At 44.2% G+C, this 27,799-nt stretch overlaps 1 protein-coding gene across 1 annotated transcript; it reads left to right on the forward strand.

Moving 5' to 3' along the window:
- Positions 1–27,482, forward strand: LOC308486016 (acyl-CoA (8-3)-desaturase-like). The gene is made up of 12 exons (XM_081022242.1): positions 1–298; positions 6,268–6,378; positions 8,101–8,298; positions 9,383–9,484; positions 9,632–9,760; positions 15,449–15,509; positions 16,987–17,063; positions 18,766–18,863; positions 20,380–20,476; positions 21,997–22,076; positions 22,913–23,038; positions 24,349–27,482. Exons 1-12 carry the CDS (start codon positions 110–112, stop codon positions 24,398–24,400), a joined length of 1,320 nt encoding a protein of 439 aa, XP_080878368.1. The 5' UTR covers positions 1–109; the 3' UTR covers positions 24,401–27,482.
- Positions 27,483–27,799: the final 317 nt, after the last annotated feature.

Raw genomic sequence — 27,799 nt, forward strand, 5'->3', positions numbered from 1 at the left:
GCCGGCGGGGCGCTCGGGGGTTGCGGCTGCTCGGCGCCGCTGGATGGGCAGAAGCGCTTCGGCTGCTCGGGGGTCACTGACTGTGGCATCGTGACAGCCGCCGGCGGAGATGGCGAAGGCCGAGATCCCCGCGGCAGCCCCGCGGCTCTTCACGTGGGACGAGATCCAGCTGCGATCGGGCAGGGCGCCGGAGCGGTGGCTGGTGATCGACAGGAAAGTCTACGACATCAGCCAGTTCCACAAGCGGCACCCGGGGGGCTCCCGCGTGATCAGCCACTATGCGGGGCAGGACGCCACGGTGAGGGGGCCGAAGGAGAGCGGGGGCGCCAGAGAGGGGATGCCCCACGCAGCGAAGCCGGGGAGCTCCTTTCCGGGCTAGCGGTGGGGGCGGAGATCATGTTTCAGGGGCCGGGCTGAGGGCGAGAGATGCCTGGAGGAATAAGGTTACTGGATAGGGCGGCATGTGTGTGGTGTTTTGCGCGGGCTTTACTGGAGAAGTGATCGTTGTTGCGACCCGATCTTACACGTGTTTACTGGGAAGCAATCACCGGGACTTAGAATCGTAGAGTTGGAAGGGACCATGTGAATCATTAGCCCAAGCCCCTGCAATGCAGGAATCTTTTGCCCAACGTGGGGTTCGAACCCGAAACCCTGAGATTAAGAGTTTCATTCTCTACCGACTGAGCTATTAAGTGCAAAGCCATGCTTCGGATTCCAACATCTGGAGCCCACTCAGGCACACCGAGGGCCCTGGAGCTGCCTAAAGATCCTGCAGAGGTTTCTTCATGGAGAGGCTGTGCTTTATACTCAAAAGAACAGGAGATGTCATAGACAATGATGAATATTTAAGCATAAGAAATAACTAACTGACCAATCACGTTGGTTCTGCCCCCCCCAACAAAGTCCTGCCCCCCCAACAAATATCCTAGCTATGCCCATGCATATATGGTGCGGGATGGAACATGCATTACATTTTCTGACTGGAGGTAGAGAAAGAAAAATAACTCTGCACATGCTCAGAAACACTGTATTTTCACATGTCTCACAGTGATCACTTTTCTAGTTGTAAGAATATGCCGTACATTCACTATGCTGCAGGGACAGATCACCTGTGGACCTCCCAGCTTTCTTCAGCTTTATGCAGCATAGGCCATGTGGTCTGGGGTGGAGTTGGGAGTCCAGCAATGTTTAGAGGACCACAGGCTCCCCATCCTTTTTGTAGGACTTGGACAAAAATGAGAAGGCTATGAATGAATATATGCCTATTTGTGTGAGAGAGCAGGAACTCTGGAAGAGAGGAAAGCATGGTGACTGGCCTGTGTGCTAGTTTGTTTGTCTGTATGTATTGTGTCTATCTATTTGTTGGTCTATATGCCTCACTCTTCTTCCCAAAGCATGTTCAAATATCCCCCATAGAAAACTAACATGGTCAGGGAGAGAGCTAGGCAGACCGTTTCTCCCCGATACGTTAATTTCCCATGTGTACCGTCTTGTACAAGTACCAACTTGAGAATGAGGATAACTTTTCAAAATGATGACTGCAACCTATTAGGGCTGACCCTACCATTAGGCAGAGCAAGTCAATTGCCTTAGGTCTCAGAGGCTTGGTGGGGCAGCAGTGGCTTCACGCATCCAGCCATTTCTCTTGAACATTTTCCTCTGTTAGAGACCAGAGCTATGTGTGCCCCAGGCCAGTCATCCACCCCCATAACCATCCTGCTACCCTTGGTTGCACTGGAGGATGCTATCCTGTTGCAAGCCTTGAAGTAAGATTCAGTTGCCAGTCCAGTCAGTATCTGGGTGTGTACGTATGTGGCAAATTATCCTTTGCTTCAGGCAGCAAAATGTGTTCAGGCTGGCCCTGCTTATTAGGCATCTATGCAGTGTTCTATTTGCGTTCACATTAGAAGTGGCTCTCCTGATGGGGTGGAGCTACAGCACTAGCCTTCTGGCAGTGGAGGGGGGGAGGTGGCGGGGAGAATGGTGTGCTGCAGGCACACTGGTGGAGTCAGTCTGGTGCTCCTGCCGGTGGGTCTGCACTACACTGACCTCCACCCTTCTTCCTGGCAAGTGGCCGTGACATCTGGTATTGTGAATCTGCCCCACTGCTTGCATGTACTAAATTTAAGTTTAGCATGACATATATGCAACCAGGAATCAGCCACAGCAAGCCTAATGTGCCCCGCTTTTGTCCCCCCCCCCTTTGCATAACCATGCCATCCAGACTTGGAATTATGATTAATAAAAACTTTGATAATTATGGCGTGACATTGATTTGCCTGAAACCAACCCTTATTAAAGTTAACCATAGTTTGGACCAGCAACAAAGCATGGTTAACCATAAAACGGGAGCTTCCAAACCTTTCCATGGAAAGAGAAGTGGGGAGCATTCGCTTATCTGCAGGCCATTTCACACTTCATACTAAACTGTGATAGATACAATAAATACCTGTTAAGAGTCCAAGTGCTTGTTTATCTACACAAACTTGTTTGTAACTCCATGGGAACACTGTACTGGGGGAAGTGGAGAAGCAGTAGGTTTGATAAAGGTTAAGTAGTCTCTGTGCCCTTCTGCCCTAGCCCATCAGCTCTCCACCCCAAATCTCCTCCTCCAGAAATGGCTTCTCTCTAAAAGGAAGATGAGTCTATCAGGATTTTGTTGCATGCATTGTGTGTTAATGTTAGTTAAGCTGTAAGTGTCAAGTCAAGTAATGCCATTTTCTTCTTGCACATCCTCATAACCACCTCGTGGGGCTGGCTGCTATTCTTTGTATTTTGCCTTGGAGAGCTGAAGTGGAAAACCACGTAAAAGTATTTGGTCTGGATTTAAAACCCAACCACAGCATAGACTTATTGCAGTCATGGCTAAGCTCTGATTTGAACCTAAGTCATTACTTCACTTCACTGATGGGATCCCAGAACAGCAGAAGCTTGGATTAACAGACCTCCAGTTTACGTAGCATTTACGCGGCTGTACTTTTTATGGAACTCAGATAGTCTTGTGCTTACAGTGAGGTTTCTGTCTGAACCACTTCTCACAAACTCACATTTCAACCAGTCGTGCAGCCACTCTAGCCTTTTTAGAAAGGATAGTGGTGGCATACTAAACGGCAATTTGTGTTTGTGATGAATGGCTCAGCTGTCTGACTCATCATGTACATAGCACAATCCAGACACAAAAAAATGCATCTGGCAATGTGCATCGTGGCAGTGTGAATTGACTCTGAATAAGCCATGTATTTTAGTCTGGATTTAGCAGCCTTGAGGACATGCTGAAAGCTTAACACTTGTGCAATTGGAAACAAAGATGAAATACTGTTCATCTGGCAAAAAAAGCTGTTATAGGTCATATACACACACACACACACACACACACACACACGGAAAATCTAAAAAATGTAAGAAAAAGAGAGGTTCCCCTTCCATTTCCTGCTGCCCAGCTAACTATTCCAGTTCCGAGAAGGTGATTTACAAGGTCCCTCTCTATCGCCTCCCTCCTCTCCCTTTTACATTACTGCCGGGTTTTTACAACAGCCATTGTGAGGATTGGCTGAATCTTATGGTACCACCGTCTACAGATCAGCCTATGAACCACCCCCTTTCCCCCTTCCAATGAGAAAACTAACAGGAAAATACCGTTCCCTACTCCCAGGATTCAGATAAACTTAGGAACAGCGGATACAATCTCTCTCTCTCTCTCTCTCTCTCTCTCTCTCTCTCTCTCTCTCGTACATCCAGCACTGGAAGTAGTTATATCAGCAGCATTTTAAAACACTTTCCTGGCCAGCCTTAAAGGGCCAGTACCATCGAAAAGCACACAAATTTAAGGATAGCATGTGTTGATCAGCATCGTGGAAAAGAAGGAAAGAATAAAAGCCAATACAGAGATTTTTTAGAAAGGGGACATTTTTGGTCTGAGGGGTGTCAACAGCAGAGGCATTATATTAGACAAGAAGAAACCAGCTTCTTTCCTGAGGTCCTCACACTGCTTGAACAGAGGAGTGACTGACACTATGTCAGTGTGATATAAATATGATGATGATGTTGTTGTTGTTGTTACTATTTATTCAATTTATATCCTGCCCTTCCTGCCAAAGGAGCCCAGGGCAGCAGACATGACAATAATAATAAAACAGCTTAAAACATGTTTAAAACATGCTATTTTAAAAAAAGTGGATTATGCATCAAACCCAGGTCTGAGCATAGACTGGAATGGGTCCAGACAATCTCTTTTCTCCAATAGTGCTTTCAGCTGAACTAAAAAGACCCTCTTGAGCATTTGAGGCAGATTTAGGGCAGTGTGACCTGTTCTTCCCCACTGGGCACTGAGCCTAGTGAGCGCCACAGGGTGTCACAACTATGACATAGTGAATTGAGCAGAATGGAAGGCGAGAGGCAGGTGGGGCGCTTAATTTTGGCCTTGTACATGGCACTGCTGAGATTTGAATGACCAAAGTCCACCCCTGTGAGCACTTTTACCTCAAATGGGGGATGTTAGAAGTCTGGAGTACCCCCTGTCTAGAAACCTGTTTCTTTGGGGGGAAGCACACGCCTTCCCTGGACATTGTGGGTAGGGGGTAGTGTGTCAGACCAGGGTTCAAATTCTTACTCAGCCTGAAACTCAGTGGATTGTTGTGAGGGGAGTGGAAAACTGTATACGCCACCTAGGGCTCCTTGGTCAGGTTGTGCGCCTAATTATCACACTGACTTGAGGGCACAGGCTTGTTTAGGTGACACAGGGCAGGCCATGTGGTACACACAGCTTTGCCTACTCCCTACTCCTCAGCATTGGCTGCCTGAGGTAGCTGCCTCACTCTGCCTTATGGTAGGGCTGGCGCCTTGTTATACAGACAAGCTAAATAGCACATGGAGAGGAATGTGAGGTTGCAGAAGTTTTGCTCTGCCTTCTTATATGTATCTGAATCAATATTAGATTGGGGTTGGGCGGCCTTTCAGTAACAGCCAGGAAAATTCACATGTTCTTATAAAACATAAGGGTTATTTGCTGGTATTTCTACACAACCCGATCCCCAGCTTTGTCCTGTTTATAACACTCAGGGACTGAATGAATGGTTGGCAGACATCTATCAATCATTTATTGTATTTGATTAAAAGCCATCACAAATTCAGTTACAGGTCCAGCAAATGAAATAAAACCTATTAAAAGAGATCCAGAAATATACATACATTTACATTAAATCAAATTAATGAATCCCTGCGCAATCTACAGAATTGTCTTTTATGTAGCCAGCAGAAATACTTTTTAGCAGCTTTTGCAAATAAGGCTGTTTTATATGTGACAAGCGGGTCGCAGTCAGATAATAGCCAACATATTTTCACTTCGGGGTTCAGTCCCTGTAGCGGTGCCAACATCTGTTCCAAAAATATATCTCTGGGGTTTAGATAGAGCTGACAATGGAGTATATAATGGGGAATATCTTCTATTTCACCTACCCCGCAAATACAAAATCTTAAATACCTTGGGAATGACGTGGGCTTTGTTTGAAAGCAGAGAGCTGTAAATGCAGTTCTCAGGGAGGCAAAGGTAAGTGTCTGGTTTATAAATGCAAACACATTTCCAGAGCAGCACCTAGTGGCCAGAAGGAATAACTGTTACCCAGGACTTTTAGTTGTCTTCTTGAAGCCCTTCAGAAAGTCTTGGGAACAAATGCCTCAAATAAAAATAAAAGCACAGGAACAAGGAAACCAGTGTCCTGGCTAGAAATCAGTCGAAGGACCATCAGTATCTGTGCCAATGCTACATGTGCCAGAATGTGAAGCTGCAGCCTTTAGAGAAACTCAAGTCAGAAGGTGAAAGAGGCTTTTTGGAAGAGGAGACAAAAGAGCATTATTTGGATAAGAGATAATAGTCAGGATATGACCGGCAGGTCTTTGTTTGGAGCAGGGATGGGGAACTCGTGGCCTTCCAGATGTTGGACTACAACTCCTGTCATGACTGGGCTGATAATTAGAGTTCAGCAACAACTGGAAGGCCTCTAGAGGAAATCATGAGAGGTTCCTACACTGAAAAACTTTACCAATTCAAGGAAAAAGTTAATGGAAAAATGTGGCCATTTTGGATTGGAAAGTATATTTTAGGAAGTTCAGAATGGGACCAGCAAGCTTCACTAGCTAGATTTCCCCACATTGACCTAGGGATGCCAATATCATCATGCCTATTTCTTGACATTTTTAAAATTAACATTTAAATTCCGCCTTCTTGAAGCACCACTAGTTTACTCACTTCATTCCACTGTGGTTTTTCAGGATCCCTTCACAGCATTCCACCTGGACAAGACTCTAGTGAGAAAGTACATGAAGCCCTTGCTCATTGGGGAGCTTGCAGCAGATCAGCCCAGTTTTGAACCCAGCAAAAATGTAAGTTTCCTTTAAAAACAACAACAACAACAAAAGATATAGTAATAACTAGTACTATTATTGTTGGTGGTGGTGATTTATTTTGAGACCACCCATCTAATAATTGCAGGTTGGTATACTACAATATCTAGAACCTTACATGATATTAAAATACTTAAAATCTTAAAACATCATAGGACATATTGGACTGGTGAGACTGATGGTCAGTCACTAGAACATATATTATATATAGCTTTAAAGTCTCAGTTAGCCCCCTTATAAAAATATGTGTCATCAGATGGAACTGAAAAAGGATACCAATGGTATCTGCAATGGGACAATATCTCATGGTTGTAGTGCCTCCACAGAGGAAACCCTTCCACATGTTGCTGCCAAAGAGGCAATAACCATTGGTGGTACCACCAGTATGTAAGCAGGCTGTGAATTCCCTTAAGCACTGATGTTATATGATTCAGGCTATGATTGCTGTATAGCAGCCAGGCTGCAGCATTCTACACTAGCTGTAGCTTTTGATCCACATTGAGCGCATTACAGTAAACCATGGGTAACCGTGGCCAGGCTATTCTGATCCAGAAACAATCATAGCTGGTGAACCAGCTGCATCTGTGAATTTCTGTGAATTAGCACTCCTTAGAATCCATGAGTGCTTTCAATTTACACACTGACTCTGTTGAGGTGAGGGCAACCCTATCTAGAACAGGTGAATTTCTCCTTGTGCAATAGACTATTCTCCCCATTTCTCCCCTATGTATGTCTCCTAAATCTGTTCTGGGAGATCCTCCATCCCTCTGGAACAGATTTAAGGATGGTATTGGGGGGAACGTGGAAGTCACATAGTTGTGCATGTGCAACTATCTCATTGAATACAGCCCATGGGTTTGAAGTCAAGCAAGATCAGTGAAGCCAGTGGAAAGGTATCTGGGTGGCTTATCAAAACAAGAAATACAGAAAAAGGATCTAGTTGGGGGTGAGAGAGGCAAGAACTAGTTTTCAGTTGAAGAAAGATGAGGGCACTGCCAAAACACAAGAAAGAAAAAGAAACACTAGTGGCAAAGCTACTACTATCAAAATGGTAATGAAATACAGTTTAAGAAATTATAATAAGAAGTATGAAATCTCCAGAGATATGTAACAATTTTTTAGAATATACCTTCTTCACGGGAAAAGAAATAGAACTTGATACCTTATTTGGGCATAATTTTAAAAAGCACCATGTCTCACTGCATGAAGTATCATACTTCATTGTATTCCTTTGACTTTGAAGAACATGTATCTTGAAACACACAGCGCATTTCATATGCTTTACTAAAGTTTTCTATACCGCAGCACAGTTCTGAGGTTCTGCCTCGATATCTTTTGTTGTTCAGAATTGGTTTTTAACATGGTCGTTAAGTGTGAGAATATAATATGCTGAATACTGAATGGCCATCAAAACAATGGTTCAGCACCAGTATCCTACTGTATTACGATTTTTATAAAAAGTATACATTAGCACGTACGTAGACAGAATCTATACTGCATTTACCTTTCCAAGCCTTTTTGTTTACAACTGTTAATGTGTGTATTTTAAAATGAATTGTGAGACTATCTAGGTTCTAACAATAGGCTCACCTGGGATGGTTCTAGAGATAGAAAAGCTGGACTTCAGCATGCTCTCTGCAGGAGGTTGTATGAGGTTCCCTTTCAGAGGAGAGAAAACTGCAATGTGGTCTCTCTCCACAGAAACTGCATGTAGATGATTTTCGTGAGCTCCGTGCTACCGTTGAGAAGATGGGCCTTCTGGATCCCCACCGCCTCTTTTTCTTCCTGTACCTCATGCACATCTTGCTGCTGGATGTGGCAGCTTGGCTCAACCTCTGGTACTTTGGACCATCCTTGGTGCCTTTCCTCTTCTCTGGATTGCTGCTTGGCACTGTACAGGTAACCCACAGATCAAATACAACAGGGCAATGAGCAGGACAGGTGGTGGGGCAGGATTGACTACAGTTTTAGCTGCATTAGGCTGCACAAGAGGAGGCAAGATACTTCTAGAAAGTGCCTATTTTCCTTCTGGATTCTTGTAACCATTGCTTCTCCAGCTTACCACCCATGGCTGCCCAAAGGTTTCCTACCCTCAAACAATTCTTTCTGCTCACCCACACTCTGCTTAAGCTAGGAACTCCTTAAAGCACCTTGGGGATGCTATCTCACTCTCTTCTTTGAAATCACTCCATCAAGCTTTTGGATTAATTCGAGAGCCAGTGTGGTGTAGTGGTTAAGAGCGGTAGTCTCGTAATCTGGGGAACCGGGTTCGCGTCTCCGCTTCTCCACATGCAGCTGCTGGGTGACCTTGGGCCAGTCACACTTCTTTGAGTCTCTCAGCCCCACTCACCTCACAGAGTGTTTGTTGTGGGGGAGGAAGGGAAAGAAGAATGTTAGCTGCTTTGAGACTCCTTAAAGGGAGTGAAAGGCGGGATATCAAATCCAAACTCTTCTTCTTCTTAATTCCTCTGCCTTCGTCTCCAGTCACAACAAAGTCTATGTATATTGTTATTGTTTTAAAAAAAAGTTTAGTGCCCTTCAGCTGAAGATCACAGGGTAGTTCACAACATAAAAACAAAAAATGAGAAGACAAAAAACAAAACAAAAACAAACCAATTATCCCCCCCTCCCACAAATACATTTAAAGGGTCATATAATGTTAATCAACCAAATGCCTGGTTATAGAGAGATGTTTTAGCCTGGCACCTAAATATATGTAATGAAGGCACCAGGTGAGCCTTCCTGGGGAGTGCATTCCACAAACTGGGAGCCATCACAGAGAAGGCCCGTTCTTGTGTTGCCAACCTCCAGGCGTCTTGTGGAAGAGGCCTCTGATGATCGTCACACAGAGTCTGGGTTGGTTCATATGTATATTAACGGCACTTTCTCTCCATATTGTCCTAAATCTCTCCCAGCCTTTGCTTTTCCTTTCATTGACAAACTTCAGTCATTGTGGCATTGTGTTTGTACTGATGTTTTCCAGGCGCAAGCTGGCTGGCTGCAGCATGATTTGGGACATCTTTCGGTCTTTGGCAAATCTAAGTGGAACCACTGGGTTCACAAATTTGTGATTGGACACCTGAAGGTGAGTAATGGAGCTGGGGTTGTTCCTTAGCATCACTCCAGTGGTAATAAATGACGGAACCCCTTTGGCTGAGGCTTCGCTGTGCCCTTTATTTGGGGCAGAGTATAAAGATTCTAGTTTAGACCTCTTATTTATTTCTCTCTTCAGGGGGCACCAGCTAGCTGGTGGAATCACTGGCATTTCCAGCACCATGCTAAACCTAACTGTTTCCGCAAGGACCCTGATCTCAATATGCATCCTTTGCTTTTTGCACTGGGGAAGAAACTCTCTGTAGAGGTGAGTCTTGGAATATTTTGGAAATGGCAGGGGAATGGGAAGCATGTGAAGGTATATACATTGAAATTAGATTGGCGTCTCTGTGCTTTTTTTGGTACTGTGGGAAAGGCCTGGGTAAGGCAAATTCCTTGCTTAAATTTAATTGAATCGAGGCAGAATGAGGTCCAAATGTTAGGGAGATATTAGAAGGATGCGGGTGGCACTGTGGGTAAAACCTCAGTGCCTAGGACTTGCTGATTGTAAGGTTGGCGGTTCGAATCCCCGCGGTGGGGTGAGCTCCCGTCGTTCGGTCCCAGCTCCTGCCCACCTAGCAGTTCGAAAGCACCCTTAAGTGCAAGTAGATAAATAGGTACCGCTTTATAGCGGGAAGGTAAACGGCATTTCCGTGTGCGGCGCTGGTGCTGGCTCGCCAGCTGCAGCTTCATCACGCTGGCCACATGACCCGGAAGTGTCTTCGGACGGCGCCGGCTCCCGGCCTCTTGAGCGAGATGAGCGCGCAACCCTAGAGTCGGTCACGACTGGCCTTTACCAGGGGTACCTTTACCTTTATAGACATTCCACAGCCAAAGTGACATTCCTTTACGTATTTTTAAAGAAGTTATATGCATGCTCTAGCATTATATTGTTTTGAAAGGTTCACAGTTTGCAATCATTACCAGATTTATGGCCTATTTCTAAGTATATTGACTCAGAAGTATATATTTGTTTCTGCATTGGGAAACAAGTTCTGGACTTGAGGCAGAAGAGATTCTGCTAAGCCTTGAGCAAATATGTTAATGCTGGTTAAGTGTTATTGCAATTTGAAAGGTTGACTGACTTTTATTTGACCCCCTTGTTACGATTCAGAAGTTTCCACTCAATTTCATTTGAATGGTGGCATTTTGGAATATTTTAAAAATAAAAGTAGAGCAGGTAAGATTTTTCATACTAACCTATGCTGGGCAAAATTATGAAAATCATCTGCCACTTAAAACCGAACTCATGCCAAACACAGTTCTCTGTTATTTTACAGGTAGGAAGCCCTTAGTGAAATAAAATGTTAATATAAATACTTTTACAAATCTAATGGAAGCAATAGCAAATAGTATCTGGCTGATACATTTTGAAGAGTACATGATACATTGTCCATTGCATAACTCTACTGCAGAGCTTTCCAAACTGTGTCACGACACGTTAGTGTGTCGGCTGCAGTGTGCAGGTGTGTTGCACGACTACTCCCTGTGGTCCTCCTGGGGCTGGAAAAGGGTTAGTTTAACTTCCAGTTTGCTAGTAAAACTGAATTACTGTATTGCAAGATGATGCATGTCTAAAAAAGTGTGTCACCAACATGAATAGTTTGGAAAGCTCTGCTCTACTATTTCTAGGATGCAAGTATTGCAGCTCTGATTTTGGGTACCTGTACCATCCTTTATTTCTCTCTCCCCGCCCGCCTCCAGAGTTTAACCACAACTTTGGGTTGTACGATTGGGTTAGACTGGGGAAATAATGTGAGGAGGAAGGTTTAAGCACATGCTGCCTCCCACCAGTTCTGTTCAAGTCAAAACTGAAATCCTCCGCAGCTGGTTTCAGGTAAACAAAACTCTTGAGAAATCTGATAATTCGTGGATCTCTTGTTTAAAGAATCCTTCTTTTTTGTATGAAATCTGCAATACATTAATACAACAATACAACCTGTGCTGTGAGGAGCCTTTTGAATCAAAACACTATTTAACTCCTTGGGAAGTTTTAACTATTTATAAAAAAAATTGGATCACATGTTATAACCCAGCTTGTTCATTTTGTTCCTTATCTTCTACTTACCATTCCTAGTAAAAACATACATACTGTATTTTCCTTTCTTTTCCTGGTAGCTGGGATAGGTTTTATTCTTGAGACATAAATTGAACCAATGTACTAGAACTTTTTCATTTTTTATAAAACTTAGGACAAGTATTAATGGTTGGACTATATTCAAATAGGCTTTGTTCAGTATTTGCTTAATTGCTACTATAACCTAAGGAGTTGGAAATCATCTTGAACTAGATTAACAGGGCTTCCCTAATTAACAGGGCTAACTTCGTTTAAATTGCCTGCCCCCTCCTCTGCAACTTCCATCAGCCCCAGCCAACTTGGCCAATAATCTGGGATAATGGGAGTTGGAGTCCAACAACATTTGGAGGGCTACAGATTTCCTATCCCTGCCTTTCGTTAACTTGTCCACACTTTGAACTCACTGTTTTGCTTGGATGTTATTGAACCAAAGCCTTTCTTCTGGTCAGGACCAGACTGACAAAGGTTCAGAACAGAAGAGGTTTACAAGCTGGCACTCTCTGAAGACATCACAGCTTCTTGAGCTCACCTTCTTATATTGAACATACACCGACTCTCTTGAAGTGCCACTTCAGAAGTCTTCCTCTTCTTCCAGGTCTTTCCTCATGAGTTTCTACCTACATGAATTCTTTTGCCAACCTTTGGACAGTCTAAGCTAAGTTGTCCCTCTGCTGTCCCCTTTGACCCCTTTCAGATTTTCCAGTGCAGCTTTGCTTCAGCTTCTTCTTGACAAATCCCCTTGACCCCAAACTTTCTCTTTTTAGTATTCTCTGATATATATAAAAAGTGTGGCTTTTTATTCACTGCAACCAACTCCTCTCCCAATCAAAACTATAGCCTGGCAGACTGATGGTTCAATACACCAATAAGTGGCAATGGAATGTCCACCCATTCATCTCTCAGTGACAAGACTTCTTATGCTCTTTTCAATGTCCACCTCCTGGACTCCTACAGTTTCCCCTGACACCAGCATGTGATAGCAGCTCCCTTTTCCTCTCCAGCATTAAAACATATTTGCTGTTTGGCAGGCTGTCAGCTGTGAATCTCACTATGACATTTCTATCTCAGGATTTTTACTGTTTCTCCAGGGGGAGTAAATATAAATAGGATTGTTGACATAGTCTCATAATTTTTTGTCTTAAGTGGCTTATTCATCATTTCCTTTTACTTCCCCTTGACCAAAAAAAGCCCCTATTAAAAAAATTCCTGTTTTGTTAGTGGTTAGATTATTCATGAAAGAATTCACCTAAGTCTCTATTCACAGTAGCTCCATTCAAACCCATGTTGCTTTGATTATGGCACTTAGGTACATGGTAGTATTTCAAAAGGCTCCCTTTGTCTGAGACATTCCTTTCATCCATTAAACTTGCTTGCTTGCCAAAGAAAGAAACTTCATAGCAAAGTATGCTGGTTGCTAGCAATCACCTTATGTGATTGCAATCACCGTATGTGTCTTACTCCAACAACAACCAATGTTATTATGCATTCCCCTCTTCACAGAACAGCAGAAAGTTCTACAGCCTGCACTGCTGTGTTAATTGACTTTGATGAGGGAGCCCTGGAGATTAAGGACTGTATCCAACACTGCAGTTCTGTTTGTGTAACAGACTTCTGTGTGTTCAGTGGAACTTCCCCTTCTTCTCCTGCCACCTGTAGTTATCTGTGCAGTCTCAAAACCTGCTCCAGAAGGTTGGGAGACCCTCCACAGCAGATTTTTTTTGGGGGGGGGTTGCAGGGGGAGAAGAGGAAGTTCTGTTGTGTGAGCAGAAATCCTCTTGCACAGTGCTGGATAGAGTCCTTTGGATATTTTTGTAATATTTGCTTTATATGAGCAAAGTGGAGGCAAACAGGAGCTCACACAAGACAGAAGATCCCCCAGAGGGAAACTTGTTCCCCCCTATTCCACTTTACAATCCCAGTTTTCCTCTAATAATAATAATAATAATAATAATAATAATAAATTTTTTTAAATTTATATCCCACCCTCCCTGGCTGAGGCCAGGCTCAGAGTGGCTAACATCATAAAAACAACACAATATGCATAAAAACAGACACCAATTAATTAAATATATATCTTAAAATTAATTCAGACAAGTTAAAATCTGGGCAGGTCGCAGTTATCAGGTTGAAATTGAGAGTGGTTAATACTTGCCAGGACCAACTTTCCACTGATCATACAAGGACCTGTGAGCAGGCTGGGGGCATCCTTCAGGCTTGTTTTATCCTGATTCACTCCATCTTGACCTTCTCCATTTTCGTAGCTACTTCAGTGTACAATGCATTCTTCTCCTTATTTAGTTCTTCCCTACAAGTGCCTTCTGAGGTGAATCATGAATATTCCTAGTAATGACAAGCAGCAGCAGCAGCAGTGAGGGAGTGGGAGCTTGCACAGGCTGGGCGAAGAAACTGGGGAAGAAGGAGTGAGTGGTGAGGAGGGAGCCCAAGGGCCAGGTTTGAAAATGCAAAGGGGGATGTTGCAAAGAGAACAGAGCCTGATGTTCTTGTGCTTTTGGTTGGAGGTGGACAGAAATTGCAAGCAGGGTTGAATGCAGAAAGGCTTGGAGTGAGCAGCAGGTGGAGCTGCTGGGCAGGCACAGCAAGGGCTCAGCCATTGATAAGGTTGCCAGACTGTGGCAGTTAGTTAGAAAGACTTGAGGAATCGGGCCAATGAAGAGCAAGCAATTAGCCAGTCTGACTCTTGGCAGAGCCTCCAGGGTTGGGAAAAGTGATACAGTCCCATTTTGGAAGCCTATCATCCACTGACTCATGTAATCTATATTGAACTTGCAAAGGAAAACATTGCATACTGAGCCAGACCAGATCTAACTCACTATTACCTACTCTGATGGGCAACAGTTCTCCAGGATTTCAGACAGGAGGCTTTTCCAACCCTGGCTGGGAAATGCCAGTAATTGACCATTTTGCTCACTTTACTACTGAGCAAGGTCCCGTCCCTTGTATCACTTCAAACTATAGGTGAGAGATTGAATGTTTCAGTACTTTTCCATATAAAAAGCTCAGTGCACGCACAAAATTAGCATATAGTTGTACCTTGGTTTTTGAACAGCTTAGTTCTCAAACGTTTTGGTTCCGGTTTGCGAGCTATTTTTGGAAGCTGAATGTTTATCGTGGCTTCTGATTGGCTGCAGGAGCTTCCTGCAGCCAATCAGAAGCCGCGCTTTGGTTTCCGAATGTTTTGGAAGTCAAACGTACTTCCAGAATGGATTCTGTTCAACTTCCAAAGTACGACTGTATTGGGAAGAGGGGTTCTGGTATATGCTGATCATGTGATTTGATTTGGAATAAGGATGCTTGACAAATTAGAGATCTGTGAATTCTGTTGCCCCTCTGCACCTCCTGGATTAATATGTGGAACAGAACTTTGTTCTCCACCAGCTTGTGCCCTTCCCAAATGTTTGAGCATAGCTCTCAGCTAAAAAAATAATAATCAGCATAAGTTAACATGTGTTTTGAGAGAAAATATATTTAGAAATGCATATTCAAATAAGTGTTTGCATGTGTTTTTTGTGTATTTGAGAAGACTAGAGTAATGCAGAAATGGAACAGACAGGGACGAAATCATGCAAAAATGAAAGTGGAAATACAGTCATACCTCATGTTACGTTTGCTTCAGGTTGCGCATTTTCAGGTTGTGTCCCGCGGCGACCCAGAAGTACTGGAAAGGGCTACTTCCAGGTTTTGCCATTTGCGCATGCGCAAAGGTGGCAAATTGCGACCCACGTGTGCGCAGACGTGGGTTGCGTTCTTTTCAGTTGCGAACGGGCCTCCGGAACGGATCCTGTTTGCAACCAGAGGTACCACTGTAAACTGATTCATCCATCTATAGCACTTTTTGTGACCATTTTCTCCCTCTTACAGCTTGGTGTAAAGAAAAAGAAGTACATGCCTTATAATCACCAGCATAAATACTTCTTTATCCGTGAGTATAATTTCTTTTCTGCAATGGCTTTTTGGATAGCTTCAGAAATGGTTTTAGGCAAATTTATGGACGGCAAGGCTGTGCGCTATGTCCAGTTCTAGAGGCCGTATGTCTGCCAGTTTCTGGGGAGCGCAAGTGGGGAGCATGCTGTGTGTGAGAACAGGATGCTGGACTAGGTGGCCCCTTGGTCTGATCCAGCACAGCTCTTCTTAGGATCTTACCGCATGATTTTTTATCAGAAGTCCACAAAAAACCTGCCATCTCACAAGAAGTTTTAGTAGTTTGCTTTCCTGTAGGTATCTAAGCTAGTCATCTGCAGAATGCAGAAACAAGGAACAAACCTTGTAGTAGAAAAGAAGGTGTTTGTGCTTGGTCACTTGTAGGTGATTCTTACTCTCTATAGGTGACCCAGGGGAGTGAAAATTTACTACAACTGAGCCAAAGTATTGCTCACAAGGGGGGGAAACTTGCAAAATTTAGAGTTCCCCCTCGGTGCCTTTTTTTTTAGTTTCTTCTGCGGTTGTTTGCCGTTATAATGATTCATTTTGCTTCCAGTGTTTCCCAATAGGGTGGGAGATGCTTGCTGTCTTTCTGTCTTGTGCCACAAGACTATCCCAACACGACCAATGCTAGCTCTTTCTTACTTACTTACTTATTTATTTATTCATTCATTCATTCATTCATTCATCTATTATTTTAAAAGGTGTATCTTACCTGTCAGTATTTCTGCTTCCAGAATGGTCATTGGGTAATGAAACGAAGTTTAAAACAAAGTACCATATTAAAAACAAAGAGAGAAAAAAAACACAGAATAAAGAGGTAGTAGAAGATGGCACTGTGGGTTAAACCACAGAGCCTAGGGCTTGCTAATCAGAAGGTTGGCGGTTTGAATCCCCACGACAGGGTGAGCTCCCGTTGCTCAGTCCCTGCTCCTGCCAACCTAGCAGTTCGAAAGCACGTCAAAGTGCAAGTAGATAAATAGGTACCACTCCAGCGGGAAGGTAAACGGCGTTTCCGTGTGATGCTCTGGTTCGCTAGAAGTGGCTTAGTCATGCTGGCCACATGACCCGGAAGCTGTACTCCCTTGGCCAGTAAAGCGAGATGAGCACCAAAAACCCCAGAGTCGGCCACGACTGGACCTAATGGTCAGGGGTACCTTTCCCTTTACCTTTTAGAAGATAAAACATAATAGGAACATCAGAAGTAATACAATTTCAGACTATGAGGCAGAAGGAAAATATGGGGAAATAAAAATGCATTCACCTGGTAACGAAAAGCAGCAAGAGTGGGTGCCTGTCAAACCTCTTGGAGGAAACTGCCGTCAGGAGGGGTTCCACAACTGAAAAGCCCCTTTCTCCTACCTATTCAAGATTGCAGGGGGACCTAGAGAATATGAGCTGAGTAGGTTTGTGTGGAGAAGATGGGCTACTCATTTCTTTTGAGCCAACTAAGAATGTTTCTCTGAATTCTTCCCCAGTTGGACCACCAGCTCTCGTGCCTTTCTACCTGCAGTGGTACATCTTCTACTTTGTTGTCCAGCGCAAACAATGGGCGGTGAGTATGCCTGAGCCCAGCTTCCCCCGATCAGCTGCCCTGGCATCAACGGAACAGGATTGTTCCATGAGAGCTAGGAGCTCGTTGCACCAGACGTTTGTCAACGGGACACTTTGTAGGACTCTACATATCTCTCACACCCATACTTAAGTTTCCCTGTTTCCAAAAAAATATATTGTCTTTCAGTCTGAAAAAGAAGAAGGCAAAACTATGGATTCGGTTTGTAAACTTGCTGTAGAGAGGGGAGATCTTTAGCACATAGCCATGTCGCTAAACTCACACAAGTTGCTTAGCTTACCTGCTTTCTGTTTTCCTAGCCTCTTTGTCGCTGAGGCTGCAACGCTGCACTTTCATTCTTTAAAAAGGAAATGAACTGGAACTGAAGACTTAAAGCTACTCTTCAGTGTTTATGCTAACATTTCCTCTACACTGGGCCGTTCTCAGTTTAGGTTTTTCCTCTTTCTAAATTAGTTTGCCGCTAGGTTTTTCCAGTTAAAGTTTAACCTCGGACAGTCAAGGCTTAATTGCTACATTAGAGCTGAAGAACTGCAATTTCGCAACAGAATGACCTCTTCAAGAGTTATGGTTCAGTTCCTGAGATGCAGTGCCCCTTTTCAGCTCCGGGTTATAGATTTATATAAATGGATATTACCTGATCACAGAGATGGACTCTCTTGAAATCCAGCCCTATTAAAACCTATTATAGCAGGAGTTATCACAAGGGTGAGCAAATCAGAGGTGTGGATTGCGCATTCTTACAGTGTGGGCAATGGGATTAGGGGATTGAATTGTCCAAAGGCCACAGTTTGTTGGGTAGTATAGATATGCCTAAATAAACAAACAAACAAATAAATAAATAAATAAAAATTAAGGGAAAATAGTTAAGATCCTCTGGGAGCCAAAGAGTATGACCTGCTTTAAGCTTGGCTAAGCTTGCACTTTTCTAAACTTACACTTTATTACTATTGCTATTATCATTTATTAAATTGATTTACCACACTTCATCTGAAGATCACCGGGCAGTTTACAACATAAAAACACAAAATTCATAAAATAATAGCACAAAACAAAACCCCAACATATTTAAGAGGCCATAGAGTGTTTAATTAGCAAAAGGCCTAGTTGAAAAGGAACATTTTCGCCTGTTACCTAAAGAGATGTAATGAAGGCGCCAGGCAAACCTCCCCAGGGAGAACATTCCACAAGTGGGGAGCCACTGCAGAAAAGGCCCATTCTCATGTTGCCACGCTCTGGACCTCTCATGGAGGAGACACACGAAGCCTTAGATGATGATCGCAGGGCCTAGGTCAGTTTGTATGGGGAGAGCCAATGCTTGAGGTATTTGGGTCCTGAGCCATTTAAGGCTTTATAGGTCAAATTCAACACTCTGAATTGGGCCTGGATGGGCAGAAAGAGGGCAGGATGTGGGAAGTGAAAGATTAGATGAGGAATAACAGGAATGCGTATAAGAAACTTCCTGACCAAGACAGGTTTAAGCATGTGGACATTTAAAATAGCTTTGGGAGATGTCTGGGCTGTTACCTTTTCAATATATCAGACTGAGGGCGAGCACAGGTTTAGTGATGGGAGACTGCATAGGTGGCCTCTGAGACTGGTGCCCTGCATGAGCAAATGGGTGGGGGAGGTCTGCAGCACTATGACATGGCCTTCTGCAGAGCATTCATCCTTTCCTTTGCGACAGGATCTGGCCTGGATGGTGACTTTCTACATCCGTTTCTTTTTGACTTACTCATACCTACTGGAACTGAAGGGTCTCCTTGGTCTCTTCTTTCTACTCAGGTGAGTTTCATTTGGATGCATACCCTTACCATAACTGATTATTTGGGGTTACCATATAGTCCCTGCAAGTCAAAGATCTTTGTTTGCACTGCAGCGCCACATTCTGGCATGGTCAAGAAACAGAACTTTTCCAGGATATTGAGCCATGCATTGAGAAGGGCCCTATGGTGTGTGCGCACACAGGCATGCACACTGTGTTTCTGCATGCACAGATGCATCGAACCTTCCCCAGGGTCACAGCAGTCTGGGCTCTACCTGTCCACATCCCTCTGCCCACCATAGCAGCAGGTATTTTGTTCCTGCAATACTAACTTGAAGTAGCCATCCCTCCCAGAGGCCACTCTCACAGTCAGTTAGATTGCACTCACAAGCTTGCGCCAGAAGAATGGACCCCACTGCCATACACCAGCCATAAATGAGGTTTAAGATTTACTGATTTGTATCAACTAATGTTGAACATACATTCTAAAACAACAGCAACAAAACCCCTTTCTCACTAAGAGAAAACAATATAGTTTTACTCTTCACCCTTCTTCTCTCTACTCCCCTTCAAGGTGTGTGTGTTGTTGTTGTTGTTGTTGTTGTTGTTGTTTTAAAAAACAAACTGTTTCAGTCAAGCATTGGTGCTTTTCAATAGGTTCAATACAGAGGCAAGTCTTCCCTCTGCAGAAGCTCAGTCTTGGCAAAGAACTCTTAATTATTGGCTCTGTCTAAATTTAAATCCACCCGGTCGGCTGCCCTTATTGACACAAGACCCCCATAAAAGTGCGTGGTTTAAAATTGTGCACCAAAAACTCCTATCCTGTGGACTCCACCCACATCAGCTTCTCATGATGGGTTTTGTTAAAGCAAAAAGGCTAATTGGACAGCATCTGAAGGACTTAGAGCAACAGAACAACCTGGACATTATAAAGAAATTCTGTCCTTGGTATGCCTTTTTCCCCCCTTCTCAGTTTGATTCCCTGGCACCATATTTGTATAAATTAACTATCCCAAAATACAGACGTGCCTTCACACTGGCCAGATTGGATGTGATGCCCTCTGCCGCACTTGAGGGCAGATACCAAAAGATTCCAACTGAGAAACACTCTCCCCCTGTGGAGATGGTAATCTGGAAAGAGTGGCTCATGTTCTTCTGTCCTGTCCTCTTTATAAAGATCTGAGGAATGAAATCATTAACCCACTCTTACTTACCCTCCCAGGCCACCCATCTGAGGCCACATTGTTCTTTCTTTTATCAGCTCAAAATGATCAGACAACAGCAAAGGTTGCTAGGTTTATTGAGGGTGCAATGAGATTAAGGGCCACTATCTGAATGATAATCTTGGCCATTTGATTGCCCTTTTTACCCATTGCTGTCTTTTTTATTTGTATATATATATTATTTGTATATATTGCTCGTTTTATGTTGCTATGGCCGTTGGCTAATGCGAATAAAGTTTACCTTATCTTATCAATAGGTTGTGTGGGTTTGGTTGGATGGAAACACAATAATTTACTTCTGTGCTTTGTGCAGATTTATAGAGAGTCACTGGTTTGTCTGGGTGACACAAATGAACCACATCCCAATGAACATTGATTATGACAAGAATGTGGACTGGCTTTCAACCCAGGTAATATGCACAACGATTCCAGCAGTTATGATCATGAATATGAGACTTATACAGGAGGTGTCTTATCTTAGGAGCTGAAGTATAATTGAGTGACTGGAAGGGTTGGGTGTAACTGTATGTAAGAACTAATTGTGGAATACCAATAATGGGTTGGGTTAAAGAGGACAGGCTGTAGGAGTAAAAGAAAATTAGAAAAGGAATAACATGAATGCTTGCAAGTGTCTTCTTGATCCAGAACTTTTATACCTCTTGTGTAAACACATGGAACTCCCATCAATTACTGCTGCTTGAAGGCCCCATCAGGTTGAGTCCCATGTCCAGTGAAACCCTAATCCATCCTTCCTACCGCTCTCATTGCATTCATTTTTTTGAATTAATGTGCACATGGGATTTTGTCATGGGTGGGTGGGGTGGCTGCTCACATGCTCCACATTTGGGCCCCAGAAGTCATGCAATAATTGTGTTACTCTCTGTTCTGACCCTCTGTGGTTGACATGGGAACTAGGAAGGTACCGTATTTTTTGCTCTATAAGATGCACCCAACCATAAGACGTACCTAGTTTTAGAGGAGGAGAACAAGAAAAAAAAAGTCTCTCCCTCTCTGCGCAGTGCCCCTTCAGCGAAGTGGCAGGAGAAACGGAGCCCCTTCCATTTCTCCTCCCGCTTCACTGAAGGGGCGCTGTGCATCTCTCGCTCTCTGCGCAGCGCCTCTCCAGCAAAGCGGGAGGAGAAATGGAAGGGGCTCCGTTTCTCCTCCCACTTTGCTGAAGGGGTGCTGCGCAGCTTTCCCTCTCTGCGCAGTGCCTCTTCAGTGCTGAAGAGGTGCTGCGCAGAGAGGGAAAGCTGTGCAGCGCCTCTCCAGCGAAGTGAAGTCAGACCAGCAAGAGGGATCACTGCGCAGCGAAAGCAGCGATCCCTCTTGCTGTTCTGGCTTCTGGGATAGCCGTGCCAAGCCTCTTCAGGGCAGGGGGAGCATTCCTCCCGTTGCCTGAAGAGGCTTCGCGTGGCTATCCCTAAAGCCAGGAGAACGGAAAGCCTCCTGAGCGCAGCGGGAGGAGCACTCCCGCTGCGCTCCAAAGGCTTTGCATGGCTATCCCTGAAGCCAGGAGAGCGAGAGGGATAGGTGCGCACCGATCCCTCTCTCTCTCCTGGCTTCAGGGATAGCTGTGCAGCCTGCATTCGCTCCATAAGACGCACACACACTCCCCCTTTTTAGGAGGGGAAAAGTGCGTCTTATAGAGTGAAAAATACGGTATATGAGGTGTTGAAGTTTTTTGCCAGCATTCACACAGACATATATTATACAGCCCTGCGGTCAAGTGGGCCCATGTGGGGCAAGGCAATCTCATAGGTAAACTGCTCCCAGTTGTTAGATCCATCTATTTATTATTGTTGTTCTTATTCTAAGGACTAGGATGGGGAGATGAGGGTATGCCACAGTTCACTGGGGTGTCTAGCTAGAACTGAAACATGAATATCCTCATGTGGTGCCTTTTATAATATATTTTCTCTCTCTCCAGCTCCAGGCAACATGCAACGTAGACCAGTCCCTGTTCAATGACTGGTTCAGTGGGCACCTCAACTTCCAAATTGAGCACCAGTGAGTATATTCTTCTTTTTTCACCAGTTGAAAGGTGTTTTGAGGATATCAGCTAATAGGAAGCCTAGAAAAAGAATGGGATCTATTTCCCCGAGAGGCTTATTTCATGCTGTAGTAGTAAGTGACCTTGTAGGGGGCTGAAGAGGATGGAGGCCTCATGAGAAACCTAACAGTTCAAGAGCCTGGAGTCCTTTATGGTATACGTGTGATTCAGTCATGTGGACAACTGAGTTTGTAGGGGTTTCACGTGCTGCTGCTGAAGCATCATGTGGGTAGGCTTTTGGGTATACAGTGGTACCTCGGGTTACAAACTTAATTCATTTTGGAGGTCCGTTCTAAACCGGAAAACGTTGTTAACCTGAGGTACCACTTTAGCTGATGGGGCCTCCTGCTGCCGCTGTACCGCTGCCGCACGATTTTGGTTCTTATCCTGGGGCAAAGTTCTTAACCTGAAGTACTACTTCTGGGTTAGCGGAGTTTGTAACCTGTAGTGTTTGTAACCTGACCTGAGGTACCACTGTAATGAGGAAGCAGAGCTGGAAAAGGGATATTACGAAGTTGAATTCCTGTGTGAAAACAGCCTTGGACCCGGGAGGCACCCAGGACATGATAAGCTTAAGCTGGCAATGCAAGAGGACCCAATGCTATGATTATAATTTTAGGATAAGGCCCTCTGCAACAATTGTTTACAGATTAAATCATTAAGCTTGTAAGTGATTATTTGGCTTGGGCAAGCATTGCACACACTAATGAGATTTTGGGAGGAAGAAGAAGGCTCTCTAGAGCTCTGAGGAAGTCATGAGATCTGGCAGCTGCCTCTCTCCCTCTCTCCACAGCCTTTTCCCCACCATGCCTCGACACAACTTCCATAAGGTGACCCCCTTGGTGAAATCCCTATGCGCAAAGCACGGCATCGAGTACCAGTCCAAGCCTCTGCTCACAGCCTTTGCAGACATTGTACAGTAAGTGTCGGTGAATGTGAAAGCACCAGCACCCCTTGCAGTTCCAGGAGGAAGGACAGCTCCCTTCGTGGGGAGAGACATCAGACCGACATCTCGTGAAAGGGCACAAAAAGAAAAGGGAAGGGGGGCGGAATAATATGGGACCGCCAGTCTCCAGCCATTGCTTCCAATAATGCAAACAGATAGCTGGGAAGAATGCCCTGAGGAAACAATATTTGTTAACGTTCAGAGTTTTCAGCACTCTCTTAATTCTTCTAGAAATCATAATCAGGGCTGCATACATTCTGCTTGCCCTCCTCTTAAAAACACATCAAAACTTGGTGCGAAGGAATCAGAACATTTCTGAGCCAAGTTTATGCAAAGTAGATGCACACACATAAGTCAGGGATGGGAAACGTGTGGCCCAGCAGAAGACTCCCATCAGCCTCTGCCAGAAATAGCCAATAGAAATAGATACTGGAAACCACTGGAATCTAATGCCGTTGTTATAAAGCACCTTGAACGCAGGCTGGGGAAGATTGAAAATGTCGGCACTGCCCGTGTTTTGGTTCTCCCCCTTCAAATATTCCTATCTGACCATAAGGCTTAGAAACAACAACACAGAGATTAGTGCATGATTAGAGCATAACTCCTGTGCAGTATGCAAGGAGGTCTGTAGAATATGCACACCCCAGAAAAATGGACAGCCTTCATTGAATGAGCACAGAGTAGGTGGAAAGCTAATTGGGAAGGCTGTTGATATTAATGTTAATTTATGTACATAGTGTAAGTTTCTTTGAGTTTACTTTTAATAAAAAAGCTAATAGTCAATTCAATAATAATAATAGCTAGTGAAAGTAGTTTGCCTGAGCTTTTGCAAGAGCATGGTGGCAAAGTCGAAACAAGCATTTGTGGATTCTGAGCTCTGGGTTAGTTCACACATACCTACTGCATCTCTTGACTGCTTGGCTCCTCAAAACTTGCAGACAAAGTGTGCAGACTGAGCCCACTGAAAAGAACTGCTCTGAGATGACTTGAAAGTTCTGTCCTGTCTCACCTGGAATGGCTCATTCGTACAGCATTTGCTGCAGCAATCAGGTGATGAGCCTGCATGTGTGAACCAGCCCTGTGGCTCTCTCCACGAGAGGGTCCTGCATCCTTCCATGTGCTTTTAATGCCATTCCCCCACCCCCACTTGCTGCTCTATTATGGGTTTTTTTTCTTATCGTAACATGTTCACTCAATGACTATAGTGCCCTGAGAATTCCTGGCTCAATATCTGGTTTGTTTCTTCATGTTTCCTGACTTGACCCTTTTTATCCTCGTTCCAGTTCTCTGAAGGATTCAGGAGAGCTCTGGCTCGATGCGTACTTGCATCAGTAAGAAGCAGCTGACACCTCTCACCCTTGCTGCCTCCTGCCATTGGCATCTTGAAGAGCGCAGAGGCCTGGCTTAATCAACCGTGGGCAGCTGGCTGAGCTGAATGCTGGCACTGAGTATGATGTTTCAAGAAGTCTTGTTCCTTCCTCTTCACTCATGCACCTCACTCTCCTCCTTTCTGCTCTTGAAGATACTGCAACCTTTCCAGATGTGCACGTTCACCAGGACCAGGAAACGATGCTCATTTCTTTGCCGCCATTTCATTTGCTTTGTATGTAGAAGGGAAATCTTACTTAGGGATCTCTTAAGGCTTCTGTCGCCCTGGGGTCGAGCTTGCCTGGCTCCCTCCTAGAATAAACAAGGACCGAGGATGTGGATGTAGTCTGATGAGCGAGGTGGAGAGGAGAAGGCCTAGGGAAGGAGAAGAAAATGCAGGATCTGAGGAGCTGTTGGTAGAAAGATTAGGACACGAAAGCTTGAAGTTGGGAAATGAGGCATAGCCAGGATTAGAGAAGACAACAGAGGCCAAACTGCTGTGCAGGTGATTGTGAGAAGAGAGCAGCCAAATACTGATACAGGCACACATTCCAGGGCCAGGCTAGAGAATGGCCAGCCTGTCTTAACTACAGAAAGCAGTCTGGGCTAGGTTTTCTGAGCTCAGGAGTCCAAGACATTCCTGGGTGTACACAAAGACAAAAAAGTGCCTTAATTACAGATGTGGCACTACTACCACTCCACAGGGCCATATTTTGAAAGTGGGATAATGAATGTCTTCTGGCTATTGCTCAAACTTCCAGAGGCAAATTGGGAGTACAAAGATGCCCAAGTCTCTCAGCTTAGCTACTGATATGCCTTGAGAACAAATAGTATATACCTTCGCACAACTGGAACTGCACTCTTTCTGTATTGCTCAGTTGCTAAGGGCTGTTTCTAGATCACATACCTGATTACACTAATTCTGTCCTACAAATAGGACTAAACCTCTGGGGTGTTTGCTGCTACAACAGAGGGGGTGACAGCAACTAAAGCACAAGTCCAGAGCAGGCATTCTCAAAGTTGTCATAGTCTTTCCTTGTCTCTAAATCAGCCTTTCTCAACCTGTGGGTCCCCAGATGTTGTTGAACTGCAACTCCCATCACCCCTAGCTAGCAAGGCCAGAGCTCAGGGATGATGGGAGTTGTAGTCTAACAACATCTGGGGACCTACAGGTTGAGAATCGCTGCAGTTGAGAATGAGGAGAAGAAGAGTTTGAATTTTCTCATGCTTATTTCACCTGGTGTCTGATTAGTTGTGCAATTAGTTTTTATGGGGGGAAAGTCACCGTGAGGTGTATCTAATTCCTTCATGGCTTCTTATTCACACAGATGTCTTCCCTTATGGGGAAACTGGGATGCATAGCCTTGGGACATTTTGGCTACTGAAAACAAATGGCACTTCATGGTGACATTGGTCCCCCCCAGACAATTTGAGTGTTATCAACTTTCTCTAACAGCTAAGAGATGCATCTGCTGGATCATTCTGTTCTTCCTGTTCCAAAGGCAGATAGTAGGAAGGTTCAGACCCAAGTTGCTGCCTTGGGCTTCTCCAGGAGGAAGGGCGGGATATAAATAGAATAAATAAAAATAATAAGAAATAATACAGTGAGACTTTGATTCTCCGAAGGAGAGACCATATGGAAATGTATCTCCCCACAAAATGGGTTTTGCCGTGCAGTTCAATGATTGGGTTTACACAGTGCCATTTTTCTAGAAAAAGAGGTGCCAGAACTCACCATGACCGCCTCCCTTGTTCTCTTATAATGGCAATGGCAGCCATCTTAGAGGTGCCAGAACTGAGTTCCAGTGAGTTCTGGCTGGAAAAAAAAGCCCTGGGTTTATATGCATAGCAGTGATTAGGAGAGAGGGACCTAAGCTGAGAAGTAGACCAGAAATCCATTCATAATGAAAATCTGTTAGAATGGAGTTGCCAAACCTCCCAGCGACTGGGTATAAGTTTTCCATATGAATGCCTGGTGCTTTGAGACAAGACCCATAGCTCTAGAGAGGAGTTGTCACCCACTGATAAACTTTAAAGCGTTAACATTCCAGCCCAGAGGGAAGGGTGATGCAGCCTTCAAAACAAGCCAGTATATCACCTCTGATTCTTTCTTGTATAATGTGCCTCTTAGGAATGCTTTTGGAGAAAAAGCATGCTACCTTGGATTGCCACCATAGCCTTATGTTGCCATTTGATAGAATCTGTAGAACACGAAAAAGCACATCTGCCAAATTAGACATGTGGAGTTCCTCCTGTTCCTTTGAAAATGAAGCCCTAACATTGAAGCATCTTTCTTTTCTCAACCTCTAGTCTTTCCTTCCGTGAGTTGATGCCAACCTTTCTTCTTCCAATCTTCACTATCTGCTAATTTTATATAAGCAGCATGTGATGGTTTCCTTCCTTCCTTCCTTCCTTCCTTCCTTCCTTCCTTCCTTCCTTCCTTCCTTCCTTTAAACCTTTCCTGATTGCACATGTTGCCATCTGCCAAAAACAGCCATTGACACCAAACTAGATGTGGTGGTGGAGAACCAGGACTGGATCATCAGTTTCTTTAAATTTTGACAAATAGGAGCTGCAGGTGTTTGTGTCCAAAATCTAAATGGGGGTCCACCCTTCACTCCAGTTGCTATTTGCCATTAGAGAAAAGGTAAATGTGCACAGGCTGCACTCATAAAGGGGCAATAAAAGCAACTTGAATGGCTTAATTCAGTGGGAAAATAGCACAAGTATTAACTTTTCAGGTAGTTGGCTGCTATTTGTCAGTTTTTAAGAGGCATATCTTCTGCCTTGTCTAGTTTGGCCCTGCTTATTATAGAAGTGCCCTTTGCAGGGTTGTGGCATAGGATAAAAAACACCACTACCCCTGTGCTTATTATTAAGAGAGGATGGAAAGGCTGGAGGCAGAGGAGTGTTTGTCTCCCCCATGGATGAAAACTCTGGACATACAGTATTCTTTTGCGTGTGAATTTTTTGATGGGGATAACCATACTGTAAAAAAACAAAGAAACCATAATGTGAGTGTTGAATAAATAAGAGTAGGTGAAGCAAACTGTGTGTGCATCTTTTTATCTTTTCCACTGTTCTGTTCATTTTCCTTCTTTTGCTTCATACCATACACCCTGCTCCCCAACAAACACATGCGTTCATTGAGTGTGTGAGGAGGTAGGGCAATTGTGTCTCCTGGCCATGATCCTTTGGCAGACATACATGCATCACTAGCAAGAAAGGGCTCCTTTCTGTGGATGGTTTTGCCACCAGTCCTTCTGACCTGAGCAGGCTCTCTGAGAAGTCTGGAAAGCAGTATTTTCTGATGTTCACATTTGGAATCGCATGATACCATGGGCAGAACTAGAATTCAACATATCA

This window comes from Podarcis pityusensis (genome assembly GCF_964106645.2).
Source record: "Podarcis pityusensis genome assembly, chromosome: 1".
Classification (NCBI taxonomy): Eukaryota; Metazoa; Chordata; class Lepidosauria; order Squamata; family Lacertidae; genus Podarcis; species Podarcis pityusensis.